Raw genomic sequence first — 19299 nt, 5'->3', positions numbered from 1 at the left:
CAAAGTGTTCACAATTCAACCTTGTAGCATCCCCTTGTTGGGCTCGGTGGTGGGTGGCCACCATCGCCGCCGAACTTTATAGTATTTTTATGGCAAAAGCTTTTCCCCCCCTTCTGATCGCTTCCTAAAAAGGTGGCGAACCGAAGACACTTTCTTACCTAACACACCAAAGGCGACATTCCCAAAGTGCCATGTAATCCACAGTAAAACGAAAAGAAGACAGTCCGAGCCATTTCACCTTTCCTCGTTTCCAAAACTCTCACAGAAGCATTAGGCCCAGGTTATAAAGTGACAAAGATGGGAAGTGGCGATCTTTTTCTGGAGGTTCATGACGAAGCTCAGTATGAAAAGCTGTCCAAGCTTGTAGCCTTTGGGGAAACCCCTTTTCGGTGGGCCCACACAGGTCCATGAACACTGTCCGTGGCGTAATTTCCGAAGAGGATCTTACTGAGCTTTCTGAAAGTGAGCTGCTCGAAGGTTGGCAGGACCAGAACGTGGTCAAAGTCCAACGAACAACAATAAGGCGCAACAACAAACTGACCGCTACAAAACACGTAATAATTACCTTCGGAACAAGTGACCTACCAGAATCAATCGAAACCGCCTACTGTAAGCTCCATGTAAGACCATACATTCGCAACCCTCGTCGATGTTTCAACTGCCAACGTTTCGGTCATGGTTCGCAGAGTTGCAGAGGGCGTGCCACATGCGCAAAGTGCGCATCCATTCAACACATATCGGACAACTGCACCTCAGAAACAACTCGTTGTTCGAACTATGAAGGAGATCACGCTGTCTACTCACGATCATGCCCCGCATGGAAAAAAGAAACAAATAGTAGAACTTAAAGTTAAATTCAATCTCTCATTCCAAGGAGTACGCCAACGTTTCGCATACACAACCCATCTTATCCCTCGTTTGTAGATGTGACGCGCCGGGGCGCCGCGCCACATGTCCCGGCACCCGCGAATGTCACAGAGTGTGGCTGCGGTCGTTCCGCCAGCGCCCCCGGCTGGAGCAGCCTGCATTGCTCCGCCACCTGACAAACAGGGCTGGTAGACCCCCGTGTATGCTGAACCTTGGACCACTGCAAGCGCAGTTAGGTCCGAAAGTTCAGTGAATGTGCCTGCGCAGCAGGCACCATCCACCACCTCACAAGAGTTGATGAATACAAGTCCCACTCCTCCGGTGCCTCAGACGCCGAAGGATAGACACAACTCCTTAGAGCGCGCCAAAAAAGAAAAACCTTGAATCACAGGGTCCCCAAAAGGCCCTGTAACCTAACGCAACACCTTTGTACACACAACACCACACTACATTAAAATGACACAAATAGTACAGTGGAACGTCAGAGGACTGTTGAGAAACCTCGACGATATCCAGGAACTTTTACACAAACATACACCTAAGGTGCTGTGCGTACAAGAGACACACCTGAAACCTAAACACACCAACATTTTACGTCACTACGTTATTTTTCTGAAGGACCGGAATGATTATATTGTGCCATCAGGTGGTGTTGCCATTATAGTCAATCAAGGGATTGCATGCGCACACCTACCACTACAAACATCCTTTGGGGCGGTGGCTGTTCGAGCAGTTCTTTTGAAAAAGCTCGTCCCCATCTGCTCTCTCTACATACCTCCATAACACCGTCTTGAAATGCATGAATTCGAGTCCCTCATAGACGAACTTCTAGAACCTTATATTCTCCTTGGAGATTTCAATGCACATAGCAATCTATGGGGTGACTCTCGCTGCGATGCTCGAGGTCACCTGATTGAACAGCTCCTTTTTTCTTCCGGTGCGTGCCTACTGAATGGGAAAGAGCCAACATCTTACAGCATCGCTAACAATACGTACTCAGCAATAGACCTCAGTATAATATGCCCATCACTTTTACGTTTACTTAAATAGGAAGTCATTCATGATCCATATGGTAGCGACCATTTTGCTATCGTTATCAGCACATCAATAACAAATACATGTCTTGTACAAGTTCCCAAATGGCTCACCGACAAAGCCGATTGGGAAAAGTTTCAAAAAATGACTATATTATCTTGGACTGACATGGCGGCGTTGAGCATAGAGGATACTGTATGCTACTTTACAGCTTTTTTGGTTGATGCAGCAACAAAATGTATTCCCCAAACATGTGAACTGTCAAGCAAACGACGAGTCCCATGGTGGAATAACGAGTGCTGTGATGCTCGAAAAAAAAAAACAAAATAAGTCATGGAAGATGCTTTGAGACTCGCCCACAACCGACAATCTTGTAAACTTTAAGAACGTCAAGTCGCAAGCAAGGCGGACGCACCGATAGGCGATAAGGGAAAGTTGGCACAAATTTTAACAGGCATTAATTCGTACACAGATGAGTCGAGAGTCTGGAGCATGGTTAGTAAGGTGGCAGGACAAAAATCACATTCACTTCCTCTAGTGAACACACGAGGGCAGAGTTTGGAAGACCATGCAAACACTCTCGGAGCACACTTCGAACAGGTCTCCAGCTCAACACACTATAGTGAAGCGTTCCGACAATACAAAACCGCAATAGAAAAACAGAGATTAGAGCGCAAGCCCACAACACATGAGGCATACAACGAACTTTTTTGTTTGGCTGAACTACAAGCCTCACTTACCTGCTGCAATAAATCTACCCCAGGCCCGGACCATGTGGCATATGAAATGGTAAAACACCTGCCCACTGAAACCCAGAAAACTCTCCTCTCTCTGTATAATGCGATATGGTCTTCCGGCGAGCTACCCTCAGGCTGGAAGGAAGCTATCCTTATCCCAATTCTAAAACAAAGCAAGGACCTGGCCTCATTTTCTAGCTACAGGCCAATAGCATTAACCAGTTGTATTTGCAAGGTCTTTGAAAAAATTATTAACAGGCGCCTGATGCACTTCCTTGAAATTATAGGCCTACTTGACCTATACCAGTGAGGGTTTCGCGAGGCTCGGTCCACCACTGACCACCTTGTCCATATCGAGGCACAAATTGGCGACGATTTTGTTCATAAGCAATTTTTCCTTTCTGTATTCTTCGATATGAAAAAGGCATATGACACTACATGGCACTTCGGCTTATTGCGAGACCTGTCACATTTAGGTGTGCGGGGTAGAATGCTGACAATTATCGAAAGCTACCTGTACAACCTCCTTCATATACATTCCGTGTCTGAGTTGGCACTGTCTTATCTCGAGTATTTGTCCAAAAAACAGGAGTGCCACAAGGAGGTGTATTGAGCTGCACACTTTTCATAGTTAAAATGAATTCTTTGCACCTGTCTCTTCCACGAAATATTTTTACTGCATATATGTCGATGATGTACAGATTGGTTACAAATCGTGCAACATCTCAATGTGCAAACGTCAAGTTCATCTAGGGTTGAACAAAGTATCTCAAAGGGCAAACGAGAACGCTTTTATACTCAACGCGCAAAAGAGCACTTGTGTCTTGTGCAGCCGAAAGAGGGGCCTCTGTCCTGACCCCAACATGGACCTGCATGGTCAACCTCTGTCAGCGAAGACCGAGCACAAGTTTCTTGGTCTCATAGTAGACCCTAAACTAACCTAAACTAACACATCAAAACAGCATGTCGTTGTCTGCTGGGTTCCAGGGCACCATGAGACACAAGGGAACGTTTTGGGCGACAATTTGGCTGCTTGCGCTAATGACACTACTGCCAATGCATCAACATCAGTCCCTGCACTTGACCTGAAACCTTTTCTAAAACGAAAGCTCAGGGAATATTGGCAGAGCTTGTGGGATAAACACACAGATAATAAACTCCATGCTATTAAGCCGCAACTAGTTTATTGGCCGCCACTATCCAAATCACGACACACAGAAGTAATACTAACAAGGCTTATAACAAGACATACACATTTACACATTCATTTCTTCTGTGTACCGGCGATCCGCCATATTGTGAAAGATGTGGAGAGCCCCTTACGGTTCTTCACATCCTCGTTCAGTGCAATGAGTTAGATGCTCTAAGAAAAACGCACTTTTTATTGCCCTACCGACAGCAGCACCCTCTACACCCCGGCATTCTCATCGGTAGGGATCCACGTTTTAAATTGCAAACACTTTTCACATTTTCAAGTATGTGCATAGCTTTCACCCGATATTTCGAGGTCATCCGTAGCACGACCTCTGTAGAGTGGTCGTGGCTGCGGTGACTACATATTCATCCCGGTTTTATTATTGTGACATATTGCCATCCACTATCACTACACAGATGTCACGCCACTGTCATGACTTTATTACTTTCATGTTTTAACTCACGTTAGAGTGAGGAATTTTAAGGCCCTTTTACAGCCACGCATCATATCATTGTTAATATCTGTAGTCAATTGAGATGGCGCTCTTTCGCCATCAATTGGCCAAGCGCCAATAAAAACTACTCACCATCATCATTACTCCACTTTTCACCTAACTGATGCAACACACCTGAAGGCTTACAATGGGAGGATATTGGCAAGGTTCTTAAAGGGACCGTGAATCAGTTCAAGTGATTTTGCGCAAACACATTGCACCAGTATACCTTGTGCTGGCGACATTCTTCGAAAAATTTTGCCGCGCGAACAGTGGATGGGTCAACGGAAGGCAAGAAGACAAACAGGCGTAAACTCACAACTCAGTTTATTGAAAGAAATATGCGAAACATATATCCCAGGGTAGCTGAAGAGCGCATGTGTGCAAAAAAGAAGTATAAAAAGAGAACTAAAAAATTGGCAGATCTGAGAGAGGGAGAGACAACTTAATTCAAATGAAAAAAATTCACAGAAGAATGGCGATCAGGCCCTGCCTTGCCGCCACCTCCTCAGCTTGCAGTTTGGCCCGGAGCTGTACTTCTAGGCTCGTTTCTCGGAGAACTCTTTCCCATGTTTCGGACGATAGAGTGGACAAGAGATCAGGCGGCAGTGGATCCTCACTGCAGTCTCATAGTATATGAGAGAGGGAGGCGACGCATTCACATTTTGAGCAATGCGGACTGAACAGATCGAGGTAAATGTGTGCGTATACCCGTGGGCACACGAACGAATTCGTTTGGAGGCGGTGCCGTGTGATTTCTTGTGGTTTCGTGAGTTTGTAATGCGGCGGTGGTTTTGTTTGACGTGCGAGGCGATAGTGCTGAGCAGTTTCATGATAAGATATGAGGGGCTCGCCGTAGTTCTCTGGGTTCGTGGTGGGGCCCACCACTCGGTTGACGAATTCTTGAGCTTGTCAGTGGGCGGCCTCGTTCCCTGGGTTTCCTGCGTGCGCCGGGACCCAGATAAGTGATATGGGAGGCTGATCCTCGTATTCGAGGTAGGCGAGAGACTCAAGGAGCCGTAAGGTATACTGGTAGCAACGGTACCGCGAGGAAAATGGGAGATAGCGGTTTTCGAGTCGCTTAAGATCGTAGTGAACCCGGAAGACACCGCAAAAGCTATGGCCGCTTTCTCGGCTTCGGTGGGGTGGAGGGCATGGACAGAGCCTGCTACTCGCAAGATTGAGTCGGTGTTGAGGGGGGTGCGAGTAGTTATTACGTTAACTTCGTACGCGCTTGGTTGAAAGGGGTACCGGACCGCGCCCACGTAGGCCACATTGCGCCGCGAGGCGTAGTCGTCGTATAAGGCTTGAGCTCGTGCTCGCCGTATACCGTCTTGGTGTCCAGCAAGCATGTTTTTTGGCAGTGGTTTATGAGAAAACGTCGACGTGAAGTCGGAGGTATAGAGACCGGGCCTGCGCCCGATGGCGAGGCGGTGGGTCCTATGCCAGCGAGTATCCAGCGGCCGGTCTTGCTACCGCGAAGTCTCTGGGTCTGTGCTTCGCGATGCGCTTCGTTCAGTTTGTCTATAGTGTTGTGGATGCCGAGGCTGAGGAGATGTGACGTAGAGGTCGTGCAAATGAGTCCAAGAGCCGTCTTGTACACTTTGCGTATAAGTTGGTCCAGTTCGTCCCTCTCGCATCCCAGTAGGCGCAGGTATGGTAGCGCTTACGCAGGCGAGATATGACGAAGGCAAGGATAAGCAGTAGTAGCTCTTTTACTTCCATGCCTTGCTTTCAAGCAGACATGCGAGCAATGAGGCGGGTTGTTTGAATAATGGCAACGGTGAAGCATTCCAGTGTGATGGTGTTCTGTTGATTTCATTGCATGAATAAGCCTAAAATGCGCATGTGGTCACCTTGTGGTACGGCTACACCGTTGACATAGATTCGGATGGCCGGTAGGGGAGGGTACTTGTCCCGACGGCGGTCGGGAGGACAAAACAGCAAGAGCTCCGACTTGCTCTCCGAGCGCGTGAGGCCTGCCTGCGTCGCGTGGCTAACAACGGCGTCGGCCGCACGTTGGAGGGTCTCTTCTATCTCGCCATCTGAACCCGTAGTCGTCCACAGCGTGACGTGGTCTGCATAGATGGTATAAAGGCCCGGTATGCCATCGAGTGAAGAAGGCAGCGTGCGCATAGCAAGGTAAAGTAAAAATGGAGTCAAAACCGCTCTTTGAGGTGTGCCTCTGTCTCTGAGTGTGAGGTGTTTAGAGGCGGAGCCACCGGTTTGAAAGGAAGTCACATACGTAGTTATACGCACGTTCACCCGCGTCAATAGCGGCACGGTTTGAGGCGATGGCTTCGTGCCGCACCGACTCGAATGGCTTATGAAGATCTAGACCAAGCATGGCACGAGTGCCGGCCTTAGGCGGGGTACGAAGGAGGTCGTGGTGTGCTTGCACTCGCACGTCTTGCGTCGATAGGCGGGTGCGAAAGCCTAGCATCCTGGAAGAGAGAAGGTCATTTTTTTCAGCGTAGGTCTGTAATCGGGCAAGGACAACGTGTTCTATTAGCTTGCCAATGCAAGATGGGAGTGAAATGGGGCGTACGTTGCCGATGTCCATTTTCTTGCCTGGTTTGGGGATTAATACGAGCCTCGAGTGTCTTCCCACTTGTGGTATGGGTCCCGAGCGCCAGCACTCGTTAGCCTACCACTGAGCGCAGCCACTGATTTCACGTCGAGATTTCGGAAAGACTTGTTGCTTACGCCATCAAGACCAGGCGCCGACGTTGTGCGAAGTTTGAGCATTGCGGCGTATATTTCCGCCTCCGTAATCTCTTCGTTCAGTTGGGGGTTAGGTTTGCCACAGTATGGGGAAGGCGCTCCGGCGGTGCGTTTGGCAGGGCGAGGTTCCCGTAACGACGAGCCAACTCTTCGAGCAGCTCGGCATCTGTGGCAGGGTAACGATGTAGCAGCCCGTGAAGCTGTCTTTGCGCAGACGAGTTGGACGCACAGGGATCGTGCAAGTGTCATGGAAGGCGTCACGTTCTCTTAGAGCTTATCTGCCCGTTGAGACTGTCACACAGCTGACCCCACTGCTGTCTCGTGCGGGCGAGGCTGTGGTTCTCGATTTCGTGCGCTGGCGCTTCGATGCGGCGGTGTAATTTCTTGTTGTGACGCTGCCGGCTCCACTTGCGCATGAGGCCAGCGTGTGCGTCCCACATGTGAAGGAGGTGAGAGTCGGTTGTGGGCAAGTCGGTGGTAGCCTCCACTTCACAGGTTGTGACTTGCCCGTGCTCTTGCAAGGAGGCGATTCATTGATTTCGCTCCGTAATGATATCGGAGGCTTCTTTTTCACACAAGTGGCGGAATTTCGGCCATTCGGTAATGCGGGCTGTGGGTTTCGACCTCTTGCTGAGGCGCATTTTAATTGTTATTGCGAGGATGCTGTGTTCACTGCCCACTCAAAGGCCCGTGTTGTCCCAAGTAGCATGCGTAACGTTCTTGCACACTGTTAGGTCCGACGATGTGTCACGGCACACACTGTTGCCTATGCGTGTGGTTGGCTGCTGTGGATCGTTAAGTAGAATAAGGCGAAAGTCTTGTACTAACGACTATAGCTTTCTTCCTTTCAGATCCATGTGCATGTAGCCCCGATCGGGATGTTCTGCGTTAAAGTCACCAAGCAAGAGCCGCTGCGCGTCTCCGACGAAAGCGATTGTCTCAGTGAAGATGCGACAGAAGTCTTCCGCTTTCTCACGAGGTTAACTGTAGACATTCAGGACTAAGAGCGACTTGCCTGTGTGTTTGCGTGGTATAATCTCTTCGATCGTATGCTGAATGCCTGTTGCTTCCAATTCGTGCTGTACAGATGTGAGGTTGTTGTGAACGAGCGTGGATGTGCAGGGGGTAGCATGCGTATCAAGCTGATGGTAGGCCACGTCACCGGGGAGGGTGGAGAGAGTAGACGTCTCTTGGAAGGCGATAACATCCGGGGCCGGTTGCGTGGCCTGCGGATCAGATTGCAGTTTCTGTACGAGCTCCTGCAGGTGGCTCCGTTTCTTACGGTTCCCCTTGGAGTTCCACTGCCTTATGATCAGTGTGAGACACGCCATGATTAAGCCATTGCAGGCTCGTGAAAGTGAGATCGGTGGCACGTTAGTAATGGGTTACCGTAACTGACTTCCTCTCTTCCCAACGCAGCTCGCTTTGCTTCCCTGGCGATCATTACATATTCTGTTCAAGGAGTGGTCCGTCCGGTTTCGATGATACGCGGCGTTGAGAATATAGCGTCTCCTTCGGCCGTGTACACCTTCTTTCGTTAAAGCGTGCCTGAAGATAGCTTAAAACACAGTCGAGCGCAGTGAAACTTGAATATATGACATATGCGTGGTTACTAAGTGACGATCATGACGTCGAACTTGTTTTGCTAGCCACGACACTGCTATCCAGAGGCCATTTGCTGTGAAGCCTGTTTCACAGGCGAGTGATGGAGCGGCAGCGATGAGCGGTGGAAGGCCATGCGGACGCCCGGTTGTTTCGCATGCGCCGCTTTTCTTGCGTGACTCCCGCTGCTCTTGCGGGCAGTGTTGTCCGCGGAAGGCGCTGGTTAACCACTGTTTTCAGTGGTATCTGAAAGCCACGCTCTTCTCCAAGTGTCCTTCCTTTGGCAACCCTGTGTTGTAAGGTTCATCACAAATAGCCACTCGACTTTCACGCGTCTGTAAACTGATTGAACTGAGTGTAACATGAATCTTATAACAAATAAGCAACGTTTGCAGTTGCTTTTTGTTTTGTCCTGGCTTTTTAACATATGGTTTTTGTTGCGCACTCATATAACTGACCATGAAGAAGCAAAAGAAAGAGTTTTCTTGTATGGTTTTATTAGACAGCTGTTCCAGCTAGGTGAATGTTTAAAAACTGCGAGCGTGTTTTGCACAACACTTCCCATGTTTCTCCGATTCAATGATTTTGCTTTCAGCGATTTACTTTTACGACGCCGAACGAGGTGTCTGTCAGCCCAGTACCTGTTCGCTCGAGTCAAATTGAAAGTATATATAGATTCTCGTTGCTAAGCTTCGGCGGTGTTTGTCGACACCCTGTGGCATATGCACACACACTCTTCATAAGGATTTTGCGAATGTTCTACATCTCTTCTGGCGCACGAGCTTGTATGCTTCCACCCTAAATTTTAGGACTCCCAGGTTTTTCAATGATTCAGTAAAGCACCCCAGGAAGAGTTTCACCAACGGCAGGTGGCATGGTATATGTGACACACTTGGTGTCCCGGTTTTTTGGCTGCTGTATATACACTTGTCCAAGTCAGGGACTACGCAACAATTCTTCCTTTAGCGGGAATTTGCGTCCATAAATGCTGTAGTGGTAAGCAAGAAAGCCGAAGTATCACATAATTTCGGATAACACTTCTCTGCCATCGGCGCAAAGTGACATTCAATCGGTAGTCTTCGGCCGTGTAATTTAGGTGCGTACCCCTAGGCAAGTGTTGTTGCACTAGTGCCTGAAATCAAGAGCTGCTCTTCGTTATCTACGCAGTGTATGTTGTGCTCACGACCGAACATTCATTTTCGCCCAGCCAACCACGCATTCCAGCACTGAGTGTCACCAATAACGGCTGGCCACTGTGGCAAGACCAGTCGACAGCCTCCTAACATGAGCGCTGTGTCGTGCGAATGCCCCTTGTGCGAAAAGCAGCACAGACGACGCGGGCTAGTGAGCCGGGGTTTCAGTGAGAAATAGAGGTGTTGTTAAAAGGGAGAAGAAAAAAATGGCGCCTGGTGAATCCCTTATTTACCTTAACTATGACAGCAAGCTTTGCGCCCCCTCCTTGCTAAGTCACATCACGAAATTCTTTTTCAGTGACCTGTGTGGAATGTTACATCTCAAGTCAACTGGTTTAGCACCCGTCCTTGCTATCTCGTTTGTGTGAACCCTTTCATTTACGTACCGTGTCATCAAATTTCATCGTTTGTTAAACCAGCAACGTTTGCTGCGACATAGAACAAAGGCTTCTTTACGTGGGAGTAACTTTCGTTGAAAATGCAAAAAAAAGAAAGTAGTAATAACATTACTGAAATAACAATGGCGCCACACACGATTGTCACTCTGGTGGAAGCATCGCTGAGAGCAACAAAAGGAAAACAGTCGCACTTTGACATCAGTGATCATCGCCAGTTCAAGCAACGACTTTTCCTTGACGAAAGTATGCGACTTCTTAAGGAGCTCGGCAATTTCTTCCCAAAGAATGCTCTTCTTATGCCTCTTGCGGAAACCCTGCATCTTGACGTTTCAAAGGAGAGGTTGTTTCACAACTTCTGCAATCAGCAACTCATTCAAAGCAGTGCGAGACAATCGTGAGCCGCAAGAGGACGAATGTCGTCTGCTACTCAGTCGGAGCGAGTTGTACTGTGGAGCGAAGTCCCCGCAGCAGCGGACCGTGAAGGGGCCCAAAGCATGCAGGCCAGGTCACATCTGGTTCTATTTATCTGTCCTCAAGAGCCATGATTTTATGACCATCGGCACAAGATCGCACAAGAATCGCAACAGGCAAGTCACCATCTTTCATTTAGCATCAATATTTTTGAGCTGGACTCTTTTTTCAACGAGAAACGCACGTTTGAAAACCGTAAGCGGTGGCCACAACATTAAGCCCAGACACACCCCCGCTGGAACGGCTCGGCGGACGCACCAGCCACGTTGTGCAGCGTTCTGCGACGCACTTTGCAACGCGCCTCGCAACGCAGCGAACTGGGCAGGGGCCTAATTTGCGGAGATTACCACCATCGATTCTGACTCACCAGACCGAATGGACTGCATGGATGCTGGCGACTTCGAGCCCATGGACAATTTCGGGCCCAGCGGCTCCACCCCCGGTCCATGCGGTGTCGCCGAAGCGTCCAACAATACATACCTGCGGCCATCCGTACCTCATAGTCCATTGTTTCAGGGGATCAAAGCTCGCAGAAAGAAGTTGTTGCCGAGGAGGCCTCCGCGACACCACCAGCCACATTCCACCAACGCGAGCATAGACATGGAACCGGCCGGCCCCGCCTGTTACGCTTTCTCATAGACGACCAAAAGGTGATCTTTCGTATAATAAGCGGCATATCTCTGCAACAAGAACTAGTTTTACCCTTGCGCGTTGCTATTGTTACGTCTGGGAGTCCAGACCGAACGTCAATGCCTCTGCAAAGGCAATCTGTGTCAAGGCCAGTGATCGAACCCGCCTGACGCGATCAACTTAACGACATTAGCTTAACGACATCGTCTGTCACGCAATGCACAGCGAGTTCCCTCAGCCCACGAGCCCGTTGAAGCAATCGGCGCCTTCCAGTCTGGCGAGTCTTACGCAATGCGTGGCAACGTCACTTGTCCTAGGGTTCAACCACATGCAGCGGCTGTGGAATTGATGAGCATGACGCGGCCCATTCGCAGGCTTCATTGGAGGATTCTGACATCATGGCCAGTGGTTTTTCTTGTTGGACGTTGGTGACTCAGGATCCACCTAGTGCCTATCAAAAAAGCCCTGCGGCGCGTCGCCAGCAGTCGACCTATGTGTTAGAGAAGCTTCTCGTTGCTTTGTGCGCCTTTCGCCGTTGGCGCGCCCGGTGTCCTTGGCAGCGGCGAGTTGCTTGGCGCCCTTCATAACCTCGTCGGTGGTGTGCTTCGAATGCGTGCGACGGATGCCGACGGATGCGTGCGAGAGAAGACATCTCGGCTCTACGAGTTCCTAAACTGCAGGCCCCAGTGCCGAATTTGTAACGTCTCTATTTCTATGCTGTACATAAACCTTGCCTTAACTCACCGTTGTCACGCCCGCTTGTCTATCAGCTCTACACAAAAGCAGTTGCGAGCTGAGTAACAGACGCTACCAAACGGCTGGTGACCTTGGTGGTGGAGTTCGGAGCAGTGGCACCTTCGGTGCCGTGTTGGCGTCTCGGCTTTGTAACACTATACAAACCGAGCTCTGAGCCCCCTTGCCCATAAGTGCGAAGATACGAGTACGCAAAGATCAGAACTTCGCCCTAATCAGCTCCTCAGACCCACACCTCGTGGTACAGTTGTGCCATGTGCAGACGCTCAAGATCAGCAGCAGATCGTAAGATCGTATGAAGTCTTCGCTGACGTGGCTTCTCCAGATAATTCCTGCAAGGGAGAAATCACAGGAGCCCTCCCTATACCCACAGAGGACGTACTCATGAACGACACCGTCCCTTTTCCCCAAAGTATCAATAATATCCAAGCGCGACCATTCGGAAAGAATGAAGCATGTCTCTACACCTTCGAGGGAAAGCGTGTTCTCCGATACGTTTACTTCCAAGGCGTGAAATTTTGAAGCGGACCTTTCCGACCAGTCACCCAAGTGTGCCACTGCTGCCTCAAAACTGGCCACCGAGGCGACATCTGCCCATATCAACAGGAACACCGGTTTGAAAATTGCGGCATTTTCAACCCAAGCGAACACCATGGTGGTTGCGTCCCGCGCTGTCTGACCTGTGGCTCCGTCGAAAACCCCACCATCAACTTGGGTTGCCCAGCCCGACTGGGCCCCGTGTTCTGAGAGATGAACGCCAGCTCCTAGAAAAGGCCAATGACCCTCCACTGAGACAACTTTCTGAACAGTTGCAACAAAGCAACCAGCCTCGCTGCAGTCCTCAGCACGCCAGCAGTGAAGGCCACGGTAGGAGTGCTCGATCCAAGCGCTCAAAAACCCCAAAGCATGGAAAGCAGACCTCGCAACCTATTCAACCCCAAGCACCTCCACCCATCCAGGCATCTGCGCATTTATCTAGGAACTACCAACCGCCTTCTTCGCAGTGCAATGCGAAAAGCTACAATCCGTGGCCAGCATTCCCGCAACGAGAGCCCACCCATGCACCTGGCTTGGAGGCCAGGGCAGACGCCTCCAGTTCATCTGGCTTGGCTGCAGGAGGTCGCCTAGATCAAGCCCCACAGTCTCAGCTACAGTGACAGCAGGACCCCCTGGCCGACCCTGGTAAGTCGGTCGTTGGCAGGTCTCCCAAAATTCTTCACAATCGACACTACTCCATTCACCAGCCCTCGTTCCACAGACGTGTGCCCCTTATTTCCAAACCCCAGAATTCACTCAAGGCCTCACAAAACTAGTTCTAAAGTTCGTAAGTGATAGCCTTGAGGCTGTTAAAATACAACTGATTAACAGACAAGAGCAGGCCCTCGAGAGATTGTAGACCACGTTTAGTCGCCGCGTGGGAAAAATTAAGGTTGCAATTAGTCACCTGTACGATATGAAAGCTCAATCACCACCAACTCGAAAGCATAGACAACGCAAATCTGCCGCCGCTGTCTCTCAGCACACGGAGCAGGCGAACAGCCCACAATCGGCAGTTTCCACTCCTACAACGACCCAACATGGTGAATTCTAGTAGTCAGCAGAATTCCGGAAGAGCAGGTTTGCCTTCTCTATCGGGAAATCGAAATTCATCTGATATCAACATATGGCAGTGGAATTGTAGAAGCATCAGAAAGAAACACTCTCAATTGGCCAACTACATTCAACACTCCGCTAAACCACCTCGTATAGTGGCTCTGCAAGAGACAGGGTCTGTGCCTTTCTCTCTGCAAGGATATCAGGTGGCATCGGTAACAACCGCGCATGGATATTCATATTCATAAAACCCTTCCATTCATAGATCGGACCCATACGAGAAGCTTTCCAGAGAAGGGAACCGAGTACACTGCTCTTGAGGTAATTCCGTGGAATCACACATCGGGTAAAGGAATCTTGGTAATCAACATATACAGCATCTCTAACGATCTGGGCACCAGCATACCCGAAATACTTGCTCAAACGCAGTCAACACATCGCCTTATGGTAGGTGACTTTAATGAATTACATACCGCATGGGGTTACATAAGTAACACACCGAAAGGTAACCTCGTACATAACGTCATGATGCACCACGCAATTACCTTAATTACTGATACTACTGTACCAATGTGAGGAGGCACCAGCACCGCAAGAGATACCACGCCTGACCTCACGATGGTGAGTGCACATGTAATAGTAAAAACACCTCAGGTCCTGCCGGATACATTAGGTAGCCATCACCATGTGATTCAAACTGTCATAACGCACAATTTCACAAATTTCCCGATTTAAAATGCAGACCCTCGTTGACTGGGATAAACTCCGCACATATATCGCCACTGAAGATACCACTCCGCAATCTATAGAGCCCTGGACTCAAAGGATGCAAGATGCTGTTGATAGGGCTGAAAAAAAGATGAAGAACACGCAAAATTTTCCCCAAGTTGACCCCCATCTCCTCCATCTGTGGGAGGCCCGACGAAGCCTTGTAAACGATGGAAGCGTCAGTGACTAAACCGCAAACTTCGCCTACATATCGCTGCAGTCAGAGAATAGGCTGCACAGTATGACACCCAGTTAGCAAAAGCAAATTGGGAAAACTTCTGTGGGACACAGAAAGGAACACTTGGCACAAAACGTACATGGAACACCATAAGGACCCTTATAGACCAAAACATACATTCACACCGCTACCCAATGGCTCATTTACCTAGAAGAGCAAAAAGGCACAAACATTATCACACACATAAAAAACCTTTACATTCCTCCGCTCCTGCCGGCGGATCCGAACGCACTCCCTTTAACACCCCCTGATCGGGACGAAAACATGGATGCAGATATCATGCTTGCAGAGGTAAAGCAGGCCCTTGCTTGTATTACCCTGGACACTGCACCTGGGCTGGATCGTATAACATAGAAGATCCTCCGAAACGTAGAGGACGTGTCTCTACAGAAGCTTTCGGATGTCTTTAACGAATACTGGATCAAGGGCACATGACCCTGTGTTTGGAAACATGCACAGATTAATCTGATTCCGAAATCAGGCAAATCACCACTAGAAAATTCACGACCCATCTCGCTCACGAGCTGTGTAGGTTAATTTTTTGAGCATGTTGTTCTCCGTCGACTAAAGCCACAACTAGAAGCTAGAATTTTTTTTCAACACCCAGTTTGACACCCAGTTTGACTTTCGCCTTAACCTATTGGTGCATTATGTCCTCCTCATGTTAAAGAGACTTCATTTCATCACAATCGACAGAGAGCCCAAACCAGAGCTAATCTCGCATAAGACATACAAAAAGCTTTCGGCAATGTAGGTCACGAACAAATTCTCAGGACATTGGCCACAACTGGCTGTGGTCGTAGGACCTGGCATTATGTCAATGATTTTTTGGAAAAAAGCACCACCGAGCTAAAGCACACTCACAACCGCCGCTTTTTCCCTCCCAAAACGGGGCACACCCCAGGGAGCTGTCCTATCGCCACTCTTATTCAATGTAGTTTTGGCCCCAATGGCCAAAGAGCTTGCTGATATTCTTAAATTACAGCATGCATTTTACGCCGATAATATATCTCTTCGGGTGTGCCATGGCTCTATTAGGGAGGCACAAGACGTTCTACAATCTGTCACCAACGTTATCGAGCGGCATACTAGTAAAATGCGCCTCCACTGTTCGCCAGAAAAGCCGGAGTTACTTACAATTAAACCCCGCATGCACGACCCAAGCATTGACCTGCACGTGCATGGTCAACCTGCGCGAAGAATACATAAAATCAGGGTATTGGGTCTACACATACATTCAAACTTAGACGCAAACTACATCTTGAACATTCTTTATAAGCAGATAAAGCAAATTTCAGGACTGATCCAGCGGATTGCGTCGCGCAATTGTAGTCTATCTGAAAAGGACACCATGCAAATTTTTAAAGCTTGTTGATAAGTCGCCTCGCTTATCATCTTCCGTATCACCACCTCCCTCAAAAGCAAATGGAACGGGCTAGCAGTCTCATAAGGCGGGCGTTCAAAACCGCATTGAAGTTGCTGATGCGCAACAAAACTACTCTCCTTCTAGATACTGGTCTGTATATTAGAGTGCAAGAATGAACAGAGGCACAGGGAAGCAATCAGCTCCTGCGCCTTTCTCGGAAACCTACAGGGCAGAATATGCTGTGAACCCTGGGGCTCGAATCAAACGACACGATGCGTAACGAAGAAGCATGGTCGCCTATTCTAATAAGAGTCGCGGCACACATGCAACTCAAACCATTGCCGTGCAACATAAATCCACAACGCCATCCGGGCCGACGGAAGGCACGCGCTGATTATTATATACGGCGGTACAAAATCGTGAAGACGTCCTCTATGTCGACGCAGTGGTAGGCCCACTTGAAGGAATGGTCATGGCTGCTGCCATGACAGAAGATGGACGCATTAGCACTTCCGCGTCCATTAAAAAATCACGCCCGAACGTGGCTGAGGAGGTTGCATTAGCCCTAGCAGTGGTGCATGCGGCCGCAGCTTCTACCACTACAGAAATTTGCACTGATTCGCAGGGCGCTTATCGATACTTCCGTCAAGGCATAGCACCATAGACAGCCTCAAGCTTAGTGAGCAACATTCCTTCAGTTCTTCATCCGGTGACTATCACGTGGATTCCTGGCCATGAGTGTATCCCCGGGAATGTGCGCGTTCATGCGCATGTCCGAGGTCTTCCCATCTGCACCCCGAAGGCTCACTCACCCGAACCCGTGAGAAAACCACAAGAGTGAATCCGCACCTACCATAAGATTACTAGGTATTACTGAAACGGAATACGAGATTTACCAGCCCCACTCTTCTCCCTCACCCCTAATCAGAGTTCAGTTTGGCGCCAGCTGCAGACAAAATTATAAATCTCTCCCTATCTGGCACACCTATTTTACCCACTCTTCACAAACCACATTGCACCACCTGCGGGGCACCCCGCGCCGATCTTTTTCACTGCTTGTGGATCTGCCCAAAGCCCGCGGTGGTATTCCCTACCCCTAACCATTCCCTTTCCTCGTGGGAGGCCGCTCTTCGGATCACTGGCTCGGACGATCAGTTGTGGCTGGTGCACCGGGCTTGCCTAGAGTTGTCGGCTAGTGGGCTCCCGGACGTCTAGGGTCCCAACCACATTTACTTAGATTTTTTTTAAATATAGTATCCTCCTTATCCTCCCCACAGCACTCGCGTTCACTCCTCGACTAGGTGCCTGGCATCACGTGCCAAACGACGTCACTGGTCGCCCTGCCGCTTCTGCCGCGAGCGAATTTTTCAAACTCTGGCGAATTTTGCTTGAGCGACCAGTAGTCGCTGCAGAAAACGTTTTTTGGCCTCGCGCAGCGGCAGCTGCTACTTTCTTGGAGGAAAATTGCTCTGCATGTGAACCAGGCTTAAGGCTCCTTCACAGCAGGCATGCGCAGTTGCTAAACAAACAAAAACGCAAGAAAACGTTATGCCTTATATATCTGCATATAAATGTTTATTTTGTGGTATTTGCCGGAATAGACCGTTCCTGCGAAGCTTTGCACTGTGAAGCTCTCGCTCACCTGTTATAACATATGGATGACGGAATAGGAAGGTACAAGTTCTTACCAAAAGCAGTTCTTTTCGAAATCACGTCACTCACTGTAATATAAACTTCAACAAGCATGAAGCATTTCTTGTGTGCGTGAAAAACATTGTTTATTGTAATTTATAGAGTAAAAAAGTGTGAAAAAGCTAGCACGTTTCACGCACGGCGAAACACAGCAAAAGCCATGGGCCATGCACTACCAAAAGGTGCACTTTTTATCTGGGTTCATCGGTGTTCTCGCCGCACAGCCAAACGCTCTGGAAAACTCTGGCATATTTCTCAAGGGCACTATACAGCGAGAGCGGGATGGTGCGTGTCGTAGCGTTGGTTTGCTGTTCCGTGCACACCATTGGTTGCACAGGTTGATGAAGAACAGTTGCTCCGATGACATGTTGAATCCAGCAAGTGTTACCCTCTTGTATTCTTCAGGCAACGAGGTGAAGGCTTCGTAAGCAAGCCTGGTACCCACAAGGTCCCCTAGGTTCTCGGAGTCCACCGTCTCATTCAACATCTCTTCTTGACCGCTTAAAGAAAGCTGCAAACAAAAGCCGCAAAGTGCATCATGTTATATAATAAAGGAACAAAGCAACATTGGCAGCCCTATAACTGCTGTGTATTTTAGGTGCAGTTTATGCACTTTTTGTTTATTTTGTTTACATTGTAATCTTGAGCCATTCCTCTTCCAACTGAAGCAAATTTACCACTAACAAATAAACTGCTCATTTTTCGTAACTTTTAACTACAGGTACCAAACAATAACTCGATATTAAGTATAAGACGTGTTGTAGAAGATCACTTCCTGACACAAAATAATTCTGCTTCAGCATATGCGCTAAATACTAGCTGAAATAAGTGATCGTAAATACCTTGATTGTTCAGAAAAAAGCATGAAAGGGCAAAAAAAAGTTCGAAAATAATTGCCTTTGAAATAGAAAATCTGCATTTTTTAAAAAGTACGACAAATTTGCAGAATCGACAAAACCTTTATCATTAGACACCAGTCAGATACTCATGACTAATCTTTTTTTTCGTTTTGAAACATCTTGCCTGTCGGGTCTTATTTTCCACCTTCTATGCAGCCATGCCATCACAGTACTGTCGACGCAGTTCAGTGATGCGTAGGCGCTGTACTGTAAAGCGCCCTGGCGAAATTCCCAAATAGTTCAGCACGTTCACACGCACTTTATCGCTATCAACGACTCGTTATGGTTCACAAGTTTCTCTTGGAGACATTTAGGAAGTAATTCCGGGTGAGCTAGTTCCAGAGAATTTGGCTTCACAGGCTCACTCAGAGTGGCTTGAAGGTGTTATTTACGAACGATTTGTGGACTATTCAAGTGGACTTTGTTGAACTTCCACCAAGCTTCGGCATCCTATGAGCAAAAGCCGTTGGATTGATTGGTACCTTTTGATGCCACGCGAATATATGTGAACCGGACAGTTTTTCACAAGTCCTCCAAAGCAGCTCTATTTGTTTTAATTTAATGCCTCAACAACAACGATTTTGGTGCTTGTCGATGATGACACCACTGAGACGACGCCGACCAGATAGAGATTTCCCAAAAGAA

The 19299-nt window shown here is 48.6% G+C and overlaps 1 protein-coding gene across 1 annotated transcript in view; it reads right to left on the bottom strand.

The window, feature by feature from the left end:
* Positions 1 to 17924: 17924 nt before the first annotated feature.
* The window catches only part of LOC142803297 (neprilysin-1-like), a 73453-nt gene continuing 72078 nt past the window's right edge, over positions 17925 to 19299 (bottom strand). The window contains exon 8 of the mRNA XM_075888428.1: positions 17925 to 18266. Coding sequence (XP_075744543.1) covers positions 17928 to 18266 — 339 coding nt within the window. The 3' untranslated portion in view covers positions 17925 to 17927. The remainder of the gene's footprint in view (positions 18267 to 19299) is intronic.

The sequence above is a fragment of the Rhipicephalus microplus genome, chromosome 3 (genome assembly GCF_043290135.1).
Source record: "Rhipicephalus microplus isolate Deutch F79 chromosome 3, USDA_Rmic, whole genome shotgun sequence".
Classification (NCBI taxonomy): Eukaryota; Metazoa; Arthropoda; class Arachnida; order Ixodida; family Ixodidae; genus Rhipicephalus; species Rhipicephalus microplus.
This window is presented reverse-complemented; position numbering and strand designations above follow the sequence as displayed.